The 21,969-nt window shown below is 41.9% G+C and overlaps 1 protein-coding gene across 1 annotated transcript in view; it reads left to right on the forward strand.

Moving 5' to 3' along the window:
- The window catches only part of UNC13B (unc-13 homolog B (C. elegans)), a gene marked incomplete at its 5' end in the record, with an annotated part of 146,943 nt that overhangs the window by 41,306 nt on the left and 83,668 nt on the right, over positions 1 to 21,969 (forward strand). The window contains one exon of the mRNA XM_010019365.1: positions 18,501 to 18,547. Coding sequence (XP_010017667.1) covers positions 18,501 to 18,547 — 47 coding nt within the window. The remainder of the gene's footprint in view (positions 1 to 18,500; positions 18,548 to 21,969) is intronic.

The following is a 21,969-nucleotide window of genomic DNA, read 5'->3' on the forward strand; positions in this document are numbered from 1 at the left end:
GTGCCCTTGTTTAAAATCTTAATTTGACACCCTGGGAATAGCAAAACAACCCAAACATCCCCAAGTACAGCCAGCAATGTCTTCCTCCTGCTCAGCTTGAGCCTGCCTTTCTTTTGAGGAGTTAGGGAATATAGAAGTGGTGCATGCTGCTCTTCAGTCTGCCAACCCAGAGACAACTGTGCTGAACTGAGCATGGAGTTCTCCTGGAGAGAAATGCCTGCTAAAAAGGCAGTCAGAATGAAGACTGTGTAGTCAGTGAGGGCTTGCAGTATCTGGCAGGGTACCAGGATGCAAATACTTTAAAGACTTGATTTCTTGTTACATGCAGTGTGACTCCTGGATTGATTCTGGAATAGAAAAAGACTTCAGCAAGGATTCTGAGTGGCTAGTGCCTAAATGGCTCTACAAGAAATCTGGAGGGGCTTTTGATCAGGGCAAGTAGGGATAGGACAAGGGGGAATGGCTTTAAACTGAAAGAGGGAAGATTTAAATTAGTTGTTAGGAAAATATTCATCATTACGAGGGTGGTGAGGCGGTGGCACAGGGTGCCCAGAGAAGCTGTGGCTGCCCCATCCCTGGCAGTGTTCAAGGCCAGGTTGGACACAGGAGCTTTGAGCAACCTGCTTTAGTGGAAGGTGTCCCTGCCCGTGGCAGGGGGTTGGAACTGGATGAGCTTTAAGCTCCCTTCCAACTCTCCAACCTAAACCATTCTATGATTCTGTGTTTTGCATCCAAATTAGATTTATTTCTTTTCCCTGCTTGAACCTGCGTTAACTTTCGTTGTTGTTTTTCCTATCTGTGCTACAAAGAAGTATGACCCTAATAGAGGTAACATCAGAGTAATAAGGGATCTTCACAGGGGACAAGTGACTGCAGAGCACTTAGTCTAGAGTGGTGGAAGGGGACAGAAGCACACACACAACGCTGGATGGAAAGGAGGAGTGAAGGACCCTGGCAGGAGGTGCAGAGGCACTGTGGGACCAGCCCATAGGATAGGAGAGGGGAATACCCAGGTCTGCGTGTGTTTCTGGGGTGGCAGAAGATGGGGAATGGAGGGAGGAATCCTGTGGGAGAGGTGCTTCTTGCTTCTTGTCATTCTTGTCAGTGGGCAATGATTTGCTCTTTAGTGGAAATAGATATTTCCGTTCACTGCCACCCACTGTAGGGAGAGGTAGAAGGCTTCCCTCTGAGCTGCTGTCCTCGTGTTCTGCTCTGGCCTTATTTCCTGGGAGGAAGCTCTTGGGACAAGCTGGAAGGGTACTGCTGGTATTGGGAATCAAAGATGTTTTTTCAAAAACCTCCAATGAAATAAGTATTTCTATGTATCTATAGATACCTATACATACATATGTATATACCACAAACACTATATATATAACTAAAAATGACAGCATTGTAGTGTTTGCACTGAGCTGCCTGCTTTGGAATGGCTGGAAGTAAGTGTTTAGCAGGAATAAGTGTTCTCCTTAACAAACTGCTGCTGGAGGGCTGCAGCAGACAAAGGAAATGAGGGTGAACTCCCGCTAGAACTGATTTCTTTTTTGTTAAAACTAAATTGATCATTAAGCCCCTCTGGTGCCTTGAAACCTGTGTGCAAAAGGAAGTGTGATGGAACAGTGAGCTTTCTGAAGGAATCCATGCAGAAGCAGGTGTAGGCTTTTCTCCTAGTGTTTGGGGTTCAGTATGCTGGAAAATATTTGAAATTAGCACCTCTGTGCTCCCCTCAAGCAACACAGGTAGGGAGCCACAACTTGGCTGCTCTTGAATTCAGGTGCTTGCTCCCTGAGGGTTCACTTCTTTATATTGACGCAAAAGTAGATTTTTGGTGTTAAACACCAGTTAGCCACTCAGTTGGAAGGTAAACTGTGGAAGTGGGGGAAGAGGAGAGCCTGAGCAAGGATTTCTTAGGTCAACACTGTTCCATGAGGGAATAGTCAGATAAGAAAGACTTCAAAAAGAAGAACTGATCTTTATGGACTGATGGCCTGAAAATTCATGGAATCATAGAACAGTTTGGGTTAGAAAGGACCTTACGATCATCTAGTTCCAACCCCATTGCCATGGGCAGGGATGCCTCATACTAGACTAAGGCTCTGTCCAACCTGGCCTTGAACACTGCCAGGGATGGAGCATTTATCACTTCTTTGGGCAATCTGTTCTATATTCTATATAGAATTCTATAAAACTAAAATATATTTTCTTTAAGAAGCTGACAATCAATCTACCAGGAAATTTGTTTAGCTTATGTAAAGGCAGGTATTGCCTTTGTCATGGAAGTTCAGATGAAATGCTGGATGATGAGGCTTAAACCTGATGCACAGATGCAGCTTGTGCTATAGCATATTAATTAGCTCTGATTATAGAGACTGGTATTTGCAAATGTTGCTTCCTCCAGATTGAAACCCACTCTCTTGTTCCCTACCCCCAAAATGAAACAGCAGAAATGAAAACAAGATGTTCACCAGGATGATAACACTCACCAACAGAGAAATGCTGCTGGTAGTGTGAATGGCTGTCATCTGGAGCTGGAGGATGTGTTAGGGAGGGTTTCTGCACTGCAGCAGTTTGGGATTGGTACAGGTATAGAAACTGCTTGGAAATTGATTGACATTGAAAGAAGCACAAGGTGGAAGCTCCTGTGAGCTCTGGAGCTGGCCTTTGGGCAGTAAGAAAGCTTACAATGAGTTCGTTGGGCCTGCCAGGGATGGAGCATTTATCACTTCTTTGGGCAATCTGTTCTATATTCTATATAGAATTCTATAAAACTAAAATATATTTTCTTTAAGAAGCTGACAATCAATCTACCAGGAAATTTGTTTAGCTTATGTAAAGGCAGGTATTGCCTTTGTCATGGAAGTTCAGATGAAATGCTGGATGATGAGGCTTAAACCTGATGCACAGATGCAGCTTGTGCTATAGCATATTAATTAGCTCTGATTATAGAGACTGGTATTTGCAAATGTTGCTTCCTCCAGATTGAAACCCACTCTCTTGTTCCCTACCCCCAAAATGAAACAGCAGAAATGAAAACAAGATGTTCACCAGGATGATAACACTCACCAACAGAGAAATGCTGCTGGTAGTGTGAATGGCTGTCATCTGGAGCTGGAGGATGTGTTAGGGAGGGTTTCTGCACTGCAGCAGTTTGGGATTGGTACAGGTATAGAAACTGCTTGGAAATTGATTGACATTGAAAGAAGCACAAGGTGGAAGCTCCTGTGAGCTCTGGAGCTGGCCTTTGGGCAGTAAGAAAGCTTACAATGAGTTCGTTGGGCCTCAGTCAAGTGCAGACAGACCTGTTGTAGTGTTTTGTCCTCTGCTTACCATGTAAGCATGAAATATTTGGGCTCAGTACCTGGTTCAGTATTCTCCAGTGGGTGCTACTGGGACAACATGTGTCCCCCCCTGCAGAAGGCTTTAGAGTTGCAAAGACTGTTGGGAGAGCCAAAGAAAGTGCAATTGGAACAGCCAGAAAATCTTGGTATGAACTACAACACACTAGCCTTAAACCAGCTAAAGCAAAAACAAGGTTAACCTCTCTAATCCTTTCTACATGGCATAAAACCTTCCTGTGGAAAGCAGGATGTGCCTGCAAAATTTAAGTTAGGCTGAAAGTTTTTAGAACTAAGGTAATCATAAAAATGAAAGACAATTACTATATGTCTTAAATCAAGCAAGGATGTGAGTCAGAATATGTGCTTCAGTAGGAGATCTAAATTGAATCATCAAAGACATAATCATCCAGTGACCTTGCGTCCAGGAGGACTTCTGTATGGGTGTCTGTCTCCCTTACTCTCTGTCTGATTGTTGCTTAGTAAGTACGGCAGTGAAGAGCTGTGAAAGTTTTAAGTAGTTAACATAGGGGGTTTTTGTTGTTGTTGCTCTTTACAGAGGTGATTTAAATTGGGAAGATGATCCACTGCAGAATCTTGGGGGTTGGAGTAGAAGTGACGTGCAGAATCTTCATGCTGTCAGCTCAGCCTGTTCATACATATGCTGAGTGTGGCATATTTAACTGCAGGTTAGCTTAGGAGCTTGTAGGCTTTGAGGTTTTGTTGGTTTTTTTGGTGGTGTTTTTTTAGTGTTTGGTAGCAAAATATTAAGATAAAAATATTAAAATAGCAAGTTTTTACACTTAAAATCTGTCATCCAGTTTTTCTGCCACTTCAGATCACTTTGTGCAGTTCTTGTGGGATAGCTGGTACTGTGCCAAGTTAAACTTGATTTCTGCCTTGGTTTGAAGCAAGGAAGGATGAAGACTGTGGACTTGAAAGGAAAGGAAATGTGCAGGGATAGAAGAACCACTATAATTGTTAGAATTCTCTATTCAGAGGAGTAATTAAATCACACAGTACTCAATTGCCAGGAGCTCAGCCTAGCTCAGTTTAGTAATTTGCAAACCTGGTAGAAAAAAGGAATGGTCACATAATTGCTCTTTGATTGTTCTTTTTCTTTTCCTTTTTAATTTTATCTTATTTTAATGGGTATAAGAAGGAATGAGGAATACTTATTTTGACAAAAAAGGACCTGATCTGGGGAGGTGGCCAAAACCAAGATGATGTCTGTACACTTTAAATAGCACATCCTCTTTCTGTCTGCTTTTATGTGTATGCTGTTTTGTTGGATTTTTTTTTTCCCCATTCTGTTGCTTAAGTGACTTTGGCTATTTCTATCTGAACCAAACCGTAATGTTTTCTCCCCTCTTTTGTTAGCTGCTTCGTGACAGAGTAAAAACTGGATGCGAGTTGTGCATTGGGAAGTGATTGATGTGTGCTTGTGCGGCTTGTGGCACTATGAGAAACACAGGTGCAGCGGCTGCTGATGTTTGCTAGAAGTAGATTGAAAAGGCAAGAAAATGAAATTGTGCTTCTGCACAGAAAACCTGTTGTAAAACTGTGGGTCAGGAAGCAATTCCGCAAGCAAAAACTTCACTTGTTTCTGCGGGACAAAATGAAGAGGTTTCTTCAAGGCCAGGTAGATGAGAATCCAAACCATGCTCATCACTGCCAGCTCTCCCCAGTGGAGATTGAAACGGACATGTTTGTTTGTGGAATGAAGAGGAGCTCAGCGAGCACTGAATTTTCCGCTGCTGGAGGGGACTTCCGTCAGGATGGAGGATGCGATTCCAAAGGAGTGAGTGAAGTGTGTGTTGGCGAGGTGGAACTGAACTGGGATGGCTATGTGAAAATACCATGCTCGGTTCAACAGAACAAGAAGGACTTGCAGGGAAAGTCTTCTGATGGTACGACGCAGACCTCTTCTGAAAGAAAGGGCAGACTGTCTGAGGGGCAGGACCTTTCTTCCCTGAGCGTTTCCATGAGCTGGAGGGAGGTAGCTGAAAGGCAGGAGTACTTTTTCCAGGAAACTCCCACCACATACAAGAGTCGTAGACGGCAATCGAAAGATCGCTCGGCTGATGTGGTTGATTACATTGTCAAAGAGCTCCAGGGAATAAGTCGTATCCAGACAGAGATTGCAGAGCTCCGGGAGCACCTCACTTTGATAAAAGGCTCTGTGGATGAAGTCTCCAGCTGCGTGGACACAGTCTTGAGTGAGATAGAAGGTCTGCAAAGTGGTTCCACTGGCAAAACCCAGGGTACACATGCTCGAGATTCAAGTAAGGAGGTACACAAGGAAGAACCAGTGTTGTATTTTTATGGCATCCCGGAAAAAGATGATGAAAACACACTAGACATTATCTGTAACTTCTTGTCTGAATATCACTGTTTCAATGGTATCCAGTACAGTAAGTATATAAAAGATGCTTATAGATCAGATATTGGTACAGGCAAGCCAGTAACGCCAAGACCAGCAGTTGTGAAACTTGTCAGTTGTGAACAGAGAGACTTTATTTTACAGAAGTCTGCTCTTCTGCAAAGCTCAGGGGTCCGGGTTGCTACCAGTGAAGAGCAAAAGAGGCAGAGTGGCCAAAGAGGCCGCAAAACAGATTCAGTCTCTTCGCAGTCTGGCATCAAGAAGAACAATCGCAGCTCAGTGGATCCTGATGCAGGTGGGCACCTTCGAACGGACTCAGGCCAGGTTAAGAATAAAAGCATGAGCAAGAAAACACAGTGCATAGGGGAGAGACTTGATTCTGAGCAAAAGTCAACCTTGACTAAGAAAAGCAACTTGGTACCTGAAAGTGGGCATGAAGCACAACCAATAAGCTGCAGTGAGCAGCCTTCAGATGACAGTGATGTTCACCAGGCCCTTCACGAATCTCTGCAAAACCCTCAGGTGAGCAGTTTGACCAAACCAAGTGATGGAAATTACTGCTGCTTATCTGACTCTTCAGGCCATGCAAGCCAGATATCTGCTTCAAGCAATGGCAGCGAGCATAAGCTTGATACTGAAAGTATCACCGAGAATTGTTCTTCCCTTCTAGATAAAGATGAAGGGATAACTACGGAAGAAATTGAATTAGATGGTGATACCCCATGCAAACTCACCAGTGTGGAGAAAGTTGATATTCAAAGAGAAGATGTTTCTAGTGGGGTGACAACCATTAGCTATGATCATACAACAGATGAAATGGCTGATAGTAGTGACAGTTTGAAAGATATGATCCAAATGGACCTGAATGATCAAGATCCAACTGATCAGGTCTTTAGGGATGTCCTGGAAAATTCCCAGTATTTCCTTGACCACTCCCGGGATAACATTGATCTTGTAGACATGAAGTTTTACACTAATAAGCTTGGGAAAGCTATTCATCACTTCAGGTCTGCTCTGCAGGTGGTGTTTCACAAACTGGAGACAAGCGATTCTGAAGCCCTTCTGGAAGATGATAGTGGCTTACAGATGGATGATGACAATACACTGATGCTGACCAGTTCAGGTATGTGTGGAAGCTCTGACAACTTTGCTGAAACCCCTCCAAGTCAGTCCTCCGAGAGCCAAGCGAACACAACTGCCAACAGTGAAGCATCTGGTCAGATGCAGTCTGTTCCGTCGAGCCTTTCTTCTGTTCCACATGAGCCTCCTGTTTCCAGTGTGATGCCATCTTCTGAGTGTGAAATCTCTGCTGGGCAGTGCTTACCTCCTGAGGAGCTGGGGGGAGATGTGAACTCTCTACCTGAGCCAGCAAAGGAGTGCAGACCCATGAGCCTCGACAAGGTGTGCGCAGAGACCATCTACCTGAACAAATGCATCAACAATTTCAAAAATGTGCTGAGGGAAAAGAGGCAGATGCGTAGGAGACTCTTAAAAGAATTAGCACAGGAAGGAAACTGGATTTCCGCTGAGGAGACAAATTCAGGTAAACCAAATAATGCTTTTAAGGAGTTGCTAAAATGTGGTGTTTGTGCAGCCAGTAGCCAAAACCTCAATTTGTGGGGGGACAGTTTATCAGAAGTTGTGAGGTTATAGGTTTGAAGACAAGACATATGCTGTGCAACAGTACTGACCAGCCCCTCCCCCCCTAAAATTTATTGTGTAACACACTGAAATGCAAGTTAGCAAGCTTCACCTCTTTTCTTTCTTTTTCTTCGAGGGAGAGAGGGAGATTTGCAGTGCATCTTCAAAATAGCAGGTGTTAAGGTTTTTCGTCATAATTCGTGACTTGGTTTCTTGTTAAATATAATAGTTAAGACATGTGATAACAAAGTGTGCCTTTGAGCTATAAGTAGCCAGACTTGCAGTTTTGAGATCTGAGTGGATCCAGACTTCAAGTGGCTCCATCACAAAGTGGGAGTTCTCAGTGTTTAATCACTGCTAGATGTTAACCTAGTAAAGACCTTTAAAAACAAAAATAAAGAAGTTGGCACATGTGTTTTGGTATTGTTTCCGTAACTTGTCTGTGAGATGAGAAGTTTTCCATTTCTGTGGAGCTACATTCCTTACTGCCAGCACAGGTAGTGAAATGTTTGACCACAGAACTTGTGGGCTGATCCAGCAGTGGAGCAGTGCTGGTTAACCCATTCATGAGGATGTGGGAGATAGAAACAACTGACATGTTTTGATAAACCATGTTTGATAGGCCTCGATTTGGTAAAATGAAACCTAACCTTGAAATGTAGGTCCGTCTGCCCTCTCCCTCTCCAGACTTTCTTGGTAGCATCTCCAAATCACTGCACAGTTAAGGGAAAAGGCTTTGTTTTGAGAGTGGAAGAGCTTGGAACTACAGATTGAAATCTTTACATCATTATTGTGAACCTCCTTGTATCAAATACTTTGTTCACTTTTCTCCCTGCAATCATGAAAGCTAGTCGGAATAATCAGAGTGCTCTTTTTCTCTCTGAAAGAGTTGTCTCGTTCCAAGTGTCTTTTCCAGCAACTGTGCTTTTGATGTGAAGAAACAATCTGTCAATCTATATTTGACTTCTGCACCAGTGACCTTCTCAGTTATGCAGATCATAAAGCTTGTAATCAGCTCTTTGCTTTCTTACTTTGTATGAGGTCCTTAGTACAGAGTTGATTCAAACAATAGGTTTTTAATGAGGGAAACACTAGGAGTTGTTAGCAGGCTTGGCACAGTCATATGTATTTTTGAGTTTCAAGGGAATGTTTAGATTGCTAAAACATGGATAGTACATTGCTTAAAATAAAAAAAAAAAAAAGAAAGCTATTTTTACTTTCTGTTAATTCTTTTCCTTTTTTCAGGCAGTGTTTGCATAGTGTTCAAGTCCTGGACATAAGTCCTAATTTTAGGACCCGAGGAAACAGACAGTGGATTAGCATTTGCCACAGTGCAGCAAAAACATTGAAATAACCTATTTCTGAATGTGAGAGGAGGCTGCTCATCTCAGCAGAGTTTGAGCAACACAGGCATGTTCACAAGGCGAGAAGTAGCCAGAACAGTTGAGGAGGAGGAGGAGGATCACTGCTGGATTTGGTACCTTAGAGCTGGCTCCAGGGTGGATTGGTATTGCTGAGTCTCCCTGGTTCAGTTCTCCTGAATATCATGTAGTGATGTGACAAAGAGTTGATGCTTGTGTGACACCAGTGTAAAGGTGTATGTATCTATGTATTACATATAACAACTGAAGTTACAACAGTAAGTAGAGGATGAAATCACAATGTAGGAAATGTGCTCAAAGAGACAGCAGGAGTCTAAAGGAGTCAAGGGTGGTGGAAAACACTGGTTAAGGGATGAGAAATGGGAGAACTTAGAGAAAGAAAACCTGGAGGAGATGTCAGGAAGCGGAGCAGCTCAGACCCTCAAAGCAAGGCAGGGGAGCTGGGAAGGGAAGAGCACACCTGTCCAGAGCGGAGGTTGAGGGACACAATCAAAGCAGCAGTGCTACTGAAAGATGGAGCAAGTGGAAAAGGATCCAGCAGGCGAATAACCACTTAGCTGTAGCGAGAGCAAGAGAAGGGGATGACAGTATTGCCAAAGGCTGTAGAACAGGGCAAAATTAATTGGATATTCAGTTTGAAATAGGCTTGTTTTGGCATGCATTTCTGAGAAAGTGAAGGAACAGTTTTATGTGCTTCTTTGCTGTGTTCAAAGTAAGTTTGAGCCAAGCTTTAATATTCTTCCTTTGGGAAAAGGATCATAATGCAATGAAAGGTTGTTGGTTTGCCTTTTTTTTTCCCCTCAGCTGAAGATGAATGTGTATATCTTTCTTTAAAATATGAATTTGTTGTAGTAGGATGTTAAGCTCCTGAGTCAGATCCACTGAAAACCCAGTTCTGCCTCCTGGCTTTTTGGTTCTGAGTGTGAACCACTGTGTTTCTCACGCCTGCTTGAAAGTTCAGTTCAAGGTATTTTATTAAATGTGTTTGGCAGTGGTCTGCAGCAAATGAGTGGATGATAACTTTGAAGGTGTTGGTAAATCTGTGTATTTTGGTGAATCAGAGATATGATGCACTGTCATAAAGGTTTAAATTATTTATAGCCGCACACACATGCAAATTATCAGAATAATTAAGAACTTGGCAGATGCCAATATAAATAATTGTTGTGTTTAATTTGACGTCCAAAGAAAAAAAATATCTGCTGAAAATCTAAGCAAGCCTTTAAAGTTTTAATCTAAGAAAAAGAGGAAAAAAAACCCCAATGTAAGTGAAGATGAAGACAATTTGATTTTGTGTATGTTTAAAAGAAGCCCCGAAATGGCAGAGATTTTTGTAGATATTACTTGACTACACAAAAGTGGAATGGTGAAAGAATTCTGCTATTGGGCTATAACCAAATTAGTCACCACTGATGGTGGTGTGAGCACACCTGCTGTAATGAGACATAATCAGGAGATTTTACATCTTTGTCTGCAGTTGCTCAGAGCTTTACCTAACTTTATATTTGGCCTGAAACTGTCCCTAACAGCTTTAAGATGAAGGGGCTCAGAAATCAAAGATATGTATGGAATTTATGCCAAAATAATCCTCTTCTTTTTTTTTTTTTCTTTTTCTTTGAAAAATAAGTCTAATACAAGATTTATTGCTTTATGTTTCTATAAAAATAAGTTTGACCTATATTTCAGAAGCTCTAGTGCCCTTAAGCCTTAAAATTTGGCAGTGGTAGTCTGTGTCAAGGATTTTTTCTGTGGAAGATCAACCCCAAATGAGCCAAGTGAATAAGCTTTTGAAAAATGTGTAGTTTGCATATGCTTACCGGTAGCTTGCTACAGTTGAGTTGTTGTGGTGCCAGAGACTCCATCTGTCCTCAGTGTTTTCCAGCCAGGGGCTAAAGCAGGGCTTTCCCTGCTTGGAATCACTGAGAGCCATGGCAGACCTGAGGGGGGACACAAGTCCAGGTCTTCTGCATCTCCTGCTCTGTGAGACTTCACAGGAGACATTGGGAAGGAATCTGGTTCAAAGGAGTTACAAACACAGAAATAAGGGAAGTCTGTATCTGCCTGGGACAAGCTGGAACAACCCCAGGGACCAACTCAGAAGAGACTGGGTTTGAAGGGTTTGGGGTGAAAAGAAGAACAAAACCAGAGGGCTTGCAGTGGAAGTGGGTGTGCCTAGGCAAGAAAGTTTTGCTTAAGAGAATGGAATGGGCAGGAGGAGGATGGTATGGAAAATGACTTCAGAGGGGAACAGACAGACGTGACAGTGCCCAAAAAAGCATGTTCCCATCAGAGTCTGGGATGGACCCCAAGTTTCCTCAGCTTCTCCAGGTTGGCAGGTCTGTGCAGAGCTGACTGTCAAATCGTGGCACTCCTGCAGCACCGGCTGTTCCGCAGAGCATGGCAGCGTCCTGCTGCTTGCATTTTTCTCCCCCATTAGCTCACAAAGGAGAGGCCCGCGGGGCAGTCCGGAGGCTTTCCTCCCTGATGAACATCCACGCAGGCATGTCTTAAGTTGGAAAGTAGAGGTTTTATTTTAGCTACAATCCAGCACTTCATTTGCTGAAGTGATTTGACTTCTCCTTAGTGATTGAGTCAAAATAGCTGCTCTATTTTCCCGTCTTGGTGATTGCATGTGTCTAATTACACCCATACAGACAGTAACTTCAAAACTATTTTAGCTTTTAAACCAATTTGAGTGGCCCTTGTTGCCATGAAGATATTCCTTCCCCTCCATCTTTCATATGCAAATGAGTAGTATGATTCTCCTATGCAGATATAGAATTATCTGATTGGAAGACTTAAAAAATATCACGCCTGTACCGGAAGTTTTGAGTATGACTCTCATATAACTTTACTAGCCTTGAAATTGCCTATCCATAAACATGAGATTTAGTGTAGGAGGCTCTGGATCTTTTTTTTTTTTTTTCCTCAGAGGAGAATTGCCTAGATGTATAAAACCAGAAAGTATCTCTCTGCATTATGGCATCTGCAAAAGCAAAATGTGTTCTGTGGGAGCTACCAGTTTCCTCATAATGGGCAAAATGTACAGGGGGTGAGGAGGGAAGGAGTGGGGATGCTTAAGATGCAGGCAGTGGATGCAGTCTGGGAGGGAAGAGGGGAAAAAATCTGTTTCACTCTATAATAAAGACAGGCTCTCTTTAAAGTATGGTAAATAGCAGCTCCAATTCTGTATGAAGATTACTTAGAATTCTTGAGTTTATAGAACAGGAACTGTGACTCTAAAACTCATCTCTTAAAAGTATATATTCTAAATGCATGTGCAGTTATGGATGAAATTTGATTAGTTTAACTTGAGATTAATTGGTAGAGGTTAATTAACTGGTGTATGTCCCAGGAAGCACATGGGAAAACTCTTGGCTGCACAATGTTGTACCAACTTCAGGCATATGTTTACCCCACTTTCTGAAATCATTTTACAGAGCTCATGGCAGAAATCTGGTCTATTAACTTTTGTTCCTCTCCTTCTTCTCTTTTTTTTTCTTCACAGAAGGAGGTAGAGGAGAGCTCCAGGTTGTACATGTTGTCCCTTGTAACCAGCCTCTCTTTCTGAAACGCCTGTGTGTGCATGCCTTGTCTTCATGTAGCCAATTGTTCCCGCTGAGGTGCTGAGATTCAGTTTAGCATGTTATGGTTATTGAGGAATTGCTAACACTGTGTATGCATTAAGAGTCTGTTCAGTGTCTATTCCTTGTACAAAGAGGAAAACATGAATGCTTGGAGTGATCTCCTCCCTTCGGTGCTCTGTGGGGTGTGTATAATATGCACAGGCACCGTGTTGGCAGAGTACAAGCTGTTTATCTTTCCAGTCATCCTCTTTATGAATCGTGTTTAAACCAAGTGTTTCCTCATTTTTCCTCAGCTGTATTACTTCATTCCGTCTCTATCTGTCTGGTTTGTACATTTACTGCAATTAAGGTAAAAAGTACTGCTTTGAGATTAAGCAAGACTGTGGATGCTGGAAGCTGTCTGCTGCAGCTCCTTTGCCTTTTTAGCTAGCTGCAGGCTTCTCCTTGCTTTGAGCCAGTCTCTGTGCCCTACGGAAAGGGCAGAACTTTTCCTTTAGTACATAGAGCCATTGCCTCTCCACTCAGCGGGTGGTTGGCTCTCTGCTTATCACCCTGTGGACAACAGGTAACTCTCCTAAGAGGATCCACAGGATTGTTTTGTTGACTGCTGTGTAACATCCTATTTTGTGTTTGCAACTGTACCTCATATTGAGAAGTTTCTGGCACTTAGATTGTCAGCTGTAATATTTTCTTGAATCTATACTGTGTGGGTTCAGTGCCTGCTGTGCTTCTGCCTCTCCCTTAGTTGTATGAATCAGCCCAAATCAGCTTCCTGGAGTATGCTGAACATTGCATGGCTTTTGGCCTCCATGCAGATCTCATCCTTTGAGTTTGATGAATTTGCATTTCTAAGCTTTATTGGCTCATGTATCAGCAGTTTTGTTTCATTCTTACCGCTAAATGTCTGTCCCTTAGTGCTTTTTCAGGCATGCAGAGATACCTGGTGTCAAATATTGGCGTCAAGTTCCGTCCTCTTCTGGCTTCAGTGCAAAAACACCGCAGCCTCCTTTAAGCTGCTCATCTGGCAGCTGGAAAATTGGTACTGGAAGATATATCAGGTGGAAGGAGCTTCCTTTGGGGCTCTTCAGTAATTATCTAAATTGACTCTCTTGCAGAATATGGAATGTAGAATGAATTTCAAATAATCCCTTGGCTTGTTGCAGCTTTGGATTTCATGTAAAACAGTATACTCGGTCAATGAAGACATTGAACTACAAGACTGACTAGTCTAATTGGGATGATTCAGTTCAGACTAATTCTGCTGCTACCCCTGAAGAAATGGTCTAATTAGGCATGACCAGAAGTTTAATTTAGACAGTGAAACAGTTGCTCCTTGTTTTAGGCTGATTCAGATTAATCTATAGCTAAATTGAGGCCTTTGAGGTTTAATAATGAAGCATGGTATCTGTAAACAAGCTAGGATGATTTTCAAAACAAATAAAAAATCATTATTAGTATTTTCTTATCTGTTTAAACAAATCAGCTTTGCATGGTTTACATCTGTTTTTTATCTAAGAGGATAATGTGCTCAACACAGTACTTAAATGCGATGGGAAGTTACATTGTGAGGAGAGGGCTAACAGAGCTGAGGATGTTCTTCCTTTTTCTTGTGCTGCTCCAGACTTGGTGATTTGTTTATTCGTTTATTTATTTTATGCCTCAGTCCATTTTATGCACATTAAAACATCTTATGTATGAGATAAACTGTGAAATTTACAAATTGCAGCTTGGTTAAATAACTTCTCAAATTATTTGTAAGCCTAGCTGCTGCTTTTCCTGAGTAAGTAAAAACTTCTATTTGTTTCATTTTCAGTCTTCACCAAACATTGCCTTCTCTGTCACTGAATACTGTGCTTTAAATGATCATATCTGTTGACTTGTTTAATCCAGGGTATTAATCTTTGCTACTTTGTCACAGGCATTATTTTGCTAACTGGTTCTTTCCTGATAAGAAACTTTAATTACTTGGAGAAGGCCTTTCAGCCACTCATTGCAGCATGCTTTACTGTGACTGGATATACTGCATTATTAGGGTGACAAGCATTTTCCCAGCTGAAGGTATTTGTTGGACAGTAGGTGAAAACTGTCATCCATCAGCATCAGAAATTAATCAACAAAATTGAATAGTGATGTGATGGACTATTTTGTTTACATGTTCGCTTCTCCATCTTATCAGTGCTGCTTTGTGTGCTTACTTACTAAAAATTAAGATTAAAATTAAGATCAAAAAATTAGTTTCAGATTCAGACTGGTCTGGGTGCTTTCAAGGGGAGATCAAGTGACAGGTCTGTGCAGAGAAACCAAGCATAAACCAGCAAAACACTTCCTGTGGCATACAGCATGTGGACGCCTAGGTGTTAAATGTGTCTGCTTTCCCTTTGCCCTCCCATTTGTTTCGGGAAGGACAGTGGTCAAAACTCTCACAGTTGCTCCAGTGTTGTTCTCATCTGCCTGTTGTTTGCTTGCCCAGGCTCTGAGTGAGCCATGCTGCTGTCAGGGTCTGAACTTAAGCAGATCCATGGCTGATGACAAGATCCAGAGCGCGTACTAGAGCCCTCCTGGGTCCTGCCTTCAGAAGGTGGAGAGCTTCTCAGCTGCAGCAAATCCATCTGAACAGCATTGCCATTTGCCTTCTTTAAATGAATAGGGATACACGCGGTGTTTCTACCCACAACAGTGGTGTAAACTATGGATTATTTTGTCAAACTGTCACTCAGAGAGGTGTCTGGACCCTGTTAACACTTGTGCCAACACTTGTAGGTAATTCAGCCTCTGGTTCTTTGACTACATGAATTGGTGCAGCAAGGGCCTGCAGAGGACTTCTTGGTGACTGCCAGCCCTCTGCCACTGTGATATGTGCCACTACCTCATGTATAAACTGCCCAGCTTCCTTCTTTAAAACTGGTTGGGTTTGGTGTCTACTTCTCTTTTTGAAAGGCTACTACTAGGCTATCATGGTGAGACACCTTTGAATTTTCATCCTCCATTTGTATTTAGCTGCAGTTCTTCCATACAATATATTCTCCTGTCTGTTGAATAAATACAGAAAAAAGTTCCTTTTGCTGGAGTAAGCAAGCTGTCCGGGTCTACACCTATAGTATTGCATTTACATCCTCATGCTGCTTTGCCACTTTCCTTTGTGAATTCTTTTTACCTTGATGCAGAATAAAAAGATCGTATATACCTTTCCAAAGGAGTTTTGCCAGCACATTACAGAGGCATTTATGGGTTTACTTCTATAGAGACATTCCACTAGACATACTCTGTGCATTGTGTTCTCTCTTTACATGGCTCACGTATCATAGTGGCTCAATGCCAGTGTGATGACTAGAAGTAAAGTTCATTGTTATGTGCTTTTCTACACTGAGGGACACCTCCTGTGTGGTCAAATTCACAACAGGCATTGAGGCTCTGACCTTGCCATTTCTACCATGTTTAATCCTCTGTTGTTGCAATCTTTGCTGCCATCAGTTCTTTCCACTCACCATCTGAGTTATGTATCAATAATTCTCCTGTGTTTGTCATCAGCAGATTTTATCAGCAGATCCTGCTTACTCCCACTAGCATCCTTATTGCGTTGTCCGTGGCTGGCTCAGTTACAGTTACTTGTTTATCCACCCTAAAGCTCCCCACTCCTTCTCATCTTATCCGGCCTTATTAACGTCATATGGCATTGCATCAAAAGTTTTTTGTTGAAATGAAAATTCAGTTGATAATTCATTTTACAGTGTAGAGAAAAATAGTTTCTTTGTTGAAGAAAACCCCCATGTTTTCAAAACTGATGTGCCATGTATTACATTTTTTTCCTATTTTCCAATTGCCTCCATGTTAGTTCTTTCCTTCATGTTTGTTCTAAAGCCTTTCAAGCTGCTGAAGCCAATAATGAGCCTACACTAGTCTAGATCACATTTCCCTCCTTCCCCCACACCTTAACTGTGGGTGCTGCACTGGCTTTTCTAAAGTCTCAGAGCATCAGTCCTCCTTTGATGGAAGTCAGGTGCTGCTTCTCTTGGCATTTTCTGAGGGAGGATGCTGCCTGGGGCAAATTACCTCTTTACTTTTCAGCAGGTGATAACTCCTGTTCACACACAACCATCACCTCCGTTGCTCCTGCATCAATGCTATCACCTACTGAAAGCTCGCTCTTTTGGGTTGTGCTGTTGTACCCTAGAGAAGCTCTTTCTCTTCTCTTGTTTTCTTTTTATTTATAGGTCTAAAAGGCTTGGCAAAAGTAATTAAATGAGCACAAATACAGCTTATCTGGACTCTCAGCAAGTTTTACTTGGCATGTCTCAGAATCTGGGAGATGATGGAGGTTTGTTTCCTGATCATGTTTTCTGCCCTTTCTTTCATCCACACTCCCAGCTGTTCTCCATTGACTCATGGTTGCCTGTAGGAAATGGTTATTGCTCAGTTAGTTAAACAACTTTCCCTGGATCTTCGTCTCTTGAACAGAGCTCTTGATGCTCTTGTCTCTAGGCTGCAGTGTGGCCCATGCTACTTGTGATACTTGTCTCAAATATTGGTTGCTTATACTTAGAGTTTCTCAGATAAACTGATTAAAACCCCTGTAACACTAATTGCTTTCGCTAGTAAATGTTGCCGTGTTTGTATTTGTTATTCCCTGTCATTGAGTATAGCTGAACTGACTGGTGTTGAGCTCAGTCCAGTATAAAATGTTGTTCCATTTTAGGATTGCTTTCTAGCCGCAGCTCTTCCAAGTGTTCAAAGGTGAAGGTAGAGATGTCCTCCTTTGTGTGCTCTGAAGGGTCTGATTGCATTTACTTCATGAAATCTTCCCTCTTGACCAGCAGTTGATTCAGATCCCTCTGGGAGAAATGCAGCTTTCAGGCTAAGGGGTTTTGGAAGCACAGCTTGGAATGGAGATGGGTAGAGCCTAGCCCTGGTGTGCTGCTCTGGCTGTGCTGGACCATGAGTCTGGACTCCTGTGTGATCATGTAGAAAAGCTGGAGTGTCCATTCAACTACAGATAATGGCAAGTTGTTCATACCTGTTTAAAATAATAAAAACTAAATAGTCTTCAGATCTGCCTAGACCTGGAGTTTTAGAACTAACAAATTAAAAGTTTGGACTTCTGCTGCTGTACAAATTGAGACATCAAATAGAAACTTTTGTTTTGTTCTTTTATCTTGCATAAGCTGGAGCTTATTTCCTGACCCATACCCCTTTCTTATGTTACAATTCTCAGTGTTTTTCACTGTATGCAACTTGCTGTCTTTTCATACTGTTGGCAGACATGATTATCTGAGGTCGGGGTGTTAGCTTTTAGCAGTGTGTCTTGCTCAGTCCCGTTTGAAAACAGCTTTTATTTCAGGGAGTGCAGGAGAATTTATAAACTGTAACCTGGAACAAAGACGTTTCTGGTTATAGGTAAACCATCTTCCCCTTACTCAAAACCTTCTGTTTCCTCCAGGCATTTTGCAATTGTTTAAGCACTTCTCAGCACTGAATGTTTTTGAAGAAACAAAACATCATTCTGTAAACAAATGAACATAATATTGTTATGAATATGAACATAGAACATTTAAATTCATGAATATAAATCCTCATACTTGCAGACTGTGGTGTTTTCCGTTATACTGTGAGATCCCAATTCACCTGCAATCATCTTGCAAGCAATGGCCCTTGTTTCACACATCTTGCATATGGATGTGTAGAGGTGCAATGGGACCTTCCTGCTTAGGGGGCTGACGAGTCTTTGCATTTGAGCACGAACAAAGCTCACCAGTGTCTGTACAAAGTTTCATGTTGGTCAGTCATTTGTGCATTTCATACAGTTGCTTTTAATTCATAACATCTTCATTATTACCATGCTCACTTAAGTGGTGAGCTGTAATAACAGACGCTCTCAAACAGTTCATGGTTTTGTTCGGTTTGAAAAAAACCCCAAAAGTTGGTCTTTTGGAAGAGGAGGTGCACTGAACAGGCTCTTCAGGTTCCAGTCTTGGGTGTTCAGTGAAATTGCATAGCCTGTCTTTGTCTGTATGACTTACCCTGACATGTTGGTCATCGGAGGTGCTTGAATAAGTTTCTGTATGCATTTGCCTGCATGCAGCGTGGTCTGTTATCCTTTCCTCAGAATATAATCTGAACACTTCCCCTGGGGTTTTCAGAAACTAATTTCATATTGTTTTTTTCCTTTTGCCCACTTAAGGGTCAAGATGAGGCTGATCCATCAAAACCACCCTGGCTCAAAGGAGGGTAAGTGGTATTTTGGGACCTTGTTTCTCTGTGTTAATTACCACAGTGTACTTTGACGTCTGTGGTTCAATCTAAGTAAAAGATGTTTTTAATGGCTGATTTCAGGATTAATCAGGTGGCCATGCCTCACTTAGGGTCAGGCTGCTGCTATATTTCAGAGTCTCCTCTTAAACAGCTGGAGGTGGGCTGCACAGCTCTTTAAGAGATCTGTGTTTAAGAATGTGTTATGTTTAATCTTAAACATGGCAGCAGTATTAAATAATCCTTACTGAGCACCACAGGGTGGTCTGGATGAAATCCTTTTTCCTAAATAAGTCAGTATTGGCTACAGGGAAGGGAGAGAGTAGCTCAGAAATATTGCTGTGTCTTTCTAGAAGACTAAAGTAGCTTTGGGGAAGTCTTCTGTCTTTGCAGTGATTTATGTGGTCATTGTAGTAGTCAAAACATCAGTAAGTCTGGCAATCACTGCAGTGATCATCATGCCTCTTTTGCACAGGTGAGAGTGAGAGGCTGTGCGTTGTCTCTGCAACACGCTACTCGCAGCAAATGAAGCAGACAAATTCTGATTGTAATTTCACCATGACACTCTGCATAATAGGTGCCAGCATGGGAGCTTCCTTCCCTAGAATCCTCTCTGATAAAAAAAGACGGTGACACATTTTACAGGCTGCTAGGTTATGTGCCTTGTACACAATGAGGGTGATACGGTTTGGTGGTGGTGCACTCATTAGGAGCTGATGCAGCAGCAGAATTGCCCTGGAATCTCAGCAAGAGGTTGGCTTGCTACATGCATAAGTTAATTCTCAAACTACTGAAGGAAGCTTCCTTGATAAAATGCAAAGTTAAATCAGAGGCTTCATTATACGGCTTTCTGCTTTTGGAGTCATTGTTCTATGAGATGTTGGTATTCCCACTAAGCATCCTCCACACCTGCGGATGCCTGGAGCTGCCTAGCAACCCCATGCTTTCCTAAGGAGCCTGGGACTTCTGTGAACAGGTTCCTGGAGAACTTGCAATTAGCAGAGACAGAAGACAGTAATTTATTCTAACTATCAACAGCACCTTCCTCGGCTTTAATGAGGAGCCAGTGTACTGAGTTTATTGGTTCACGCACACAGAATGATTTCCCAGCCTGAAAGATGAATACACGTGCAGTGCTGAAATACTTAAAAATGTGTTTTGTCAGTTCAAGGCAAGATTTGCTCTAGTCTGGTAATTTTCCCTTTCTGTGTGAGATAAAGCAGTCTGGCTAATGTAGTTTTGACAGAAGTTCAGCTTATTTGCTGTATCAGCGCATGCAGGGGGTTTACAGAGGAGGTGGTTGTGGGTGGTGAACCTTTAATTGCACCATTAGCTACATTGTGGCTTATTATCCACGAAGTACATTAAAGCATTTACGTTTGGTGTTCTCTTTCATATGAAGATTAGAGAGTATCCTTTGAAGGAAGTAATCATCTTCTGTCATTGCAAACTTCCTTTGCTTTCTTAAATATTCAAAATTTAATGATAAAACTTGCATTAAAAGATGAATACATGCTTCAAGCTATTTTCACTTTTAGCACAATGCAACGGTAGTTCCCTGTCTATAGTTGCTGGCTTTGGAGAGATAGCTTCAAAACCAAGTATAGTTGGTATTACTGATCAGTATCTGGATGTAGTATCTATCTCATATTTGTATATTTTATTTATTAGTGCAAATCATGTTTTCATACAGAAATGCTATTCACTCTTCAATACAGCACTCCATAATAATGCTATAAATATTACATGCATTGCAGAGGAGAGTTACCCTATTACGTATAAAGCTCCAGTCTGCATATTTGAGGCACTGTCAGTACTTCTGTCTGTGCAAACACTCCCAGTTTTGTTAAGCAAAGTAGAAATTGTGTTTGAATAAAGAGACTGAGGTAGCTGAAAGCATAGGCAGAATAATTTTGAATATTATACATAAAATATAATTTTATTTTGAATAAATTTGAATATTAAGAATTGTTGCTGAGAATTCGTTTTGGTTTTGATATTAAGAAGCTAAAAGCAGGTCATCTGAGTTAAAACTACATGGGTACTAGGATACAGTAAGTGAATACAAGCATCTTTCAAATGTGCTTGTTCTCTAACATTCTGGCTTACAGCTGGTTCTATCATAAAACTCGTCTATCTGAAATATTTTGCAACAAGCCAGACATCTAACTAGACATATTTCTCAAGCACGATAAGTTGTTCAGGCTTATCTCGAATTTATAGACCATGCAATTTATATGTTTTCCTTTCCTTGGAAATGTCAGAATATCACAGGTGCCTTTCAACTGAATTAGGATAAAACAAACAAACAAACAAAAGTCACTGGAAAAGAAGTATAAATTCCCAGCTGTGCCATTGACTTCTGTCAGGAGCCAGATTTTTGCTTGTGACCATCTTTTTGCATCTTTTCAGCTTACAGACTCTGCCTTTGTATTTTGCCTATGCTTTCTGTAATAAATCAGAAGCGATTATTGCAATTCGCTATTGGAAATAAGGGTAGCCTTTAGTAAAAACACTGCGTAGCCTTGCTGTGAGGATTTCCAGCATTGGAAAACTCTAATTCTTGGCCAAAGATTCCAATAGTTGTCATTAACTGCTGCAAATCTCCACCTTCCTCATGTCCAAGTTTGCCTTCCATCCCCAGCTGTGCCAGCTGACTGCGGGAGGCTTGTGTTCACCGTGTAGGAGCATGGAGAGGCAAGCATGGTGCAGATGAGACTCGGTGCACAGAGAGCTGATGCTGTTCATGCAGTTAGGTGTGACTGATCACCTTCCCACCAAGATCCACCAGGCTTCAGCCAGCAGCAGCTATCAGCTCAGATGAGTCTCAGACATGTTACTCTCCTACAAGAAAATCACTTTACCATTCTAGCTCTATGACATGTTTCTGTATATAAGACTGTTTCCCTCTCATGTGCTAGGCTGTGCCCTGACATCCTTGCCCACCCTAGAGCATGGTCTGCTATAACATAGGTTTGGTCATCCTGAGTAGGGTTTTTTTGACTTCTGGCTGTATTCAGAGAGGGTTTGAGTAGGTGCTGCTTGCTGAGGAGTACAAGTTGCCTCTTGTCACTTACCAGCCTCCCAGTTTTTATGATGTGCAAATTTGTAGAGGCAATTTGGTTTCCTAAATTGATTTAAAGGGTAGTTCCATGTGTGTCTTTTATTGCAATAAGAACAGCTTGTCCCATACTCCTCCTTCCTGTAGTTGTGGTGTCCTAAAGCATTTAGCTGGGTGTGTGTACCAAATCAGCAGAACATTGAGGTTAAAAGAGCCATTTTATCACACAGCTGCAAAAAGGTGTAAGCCAGCATGATATGGGTGAAAACGAGTGGGTAAGGATAGAAGCAGAAGGTTACTTTACAGTCTCTGTAGCCAAGAAAAAGGCCTTGGGAACCAT

The sequence above is a fragment of the Nestor notabilis genome, unplaced genomic scaffold, assembly GCF_000696875.1.
Source record: "Nestor notabilis isolate BGI_N333 unplaced genomic scaffold, ASM69687v1 scaffold2218, whole genome shotgun sequence".
NCBI classification, from domain to species: Eukaryota; Metazoa; Chordata; class Aves; order Psittaciformes; family Psittacidae; genus Nestor; species Nestor notabilis.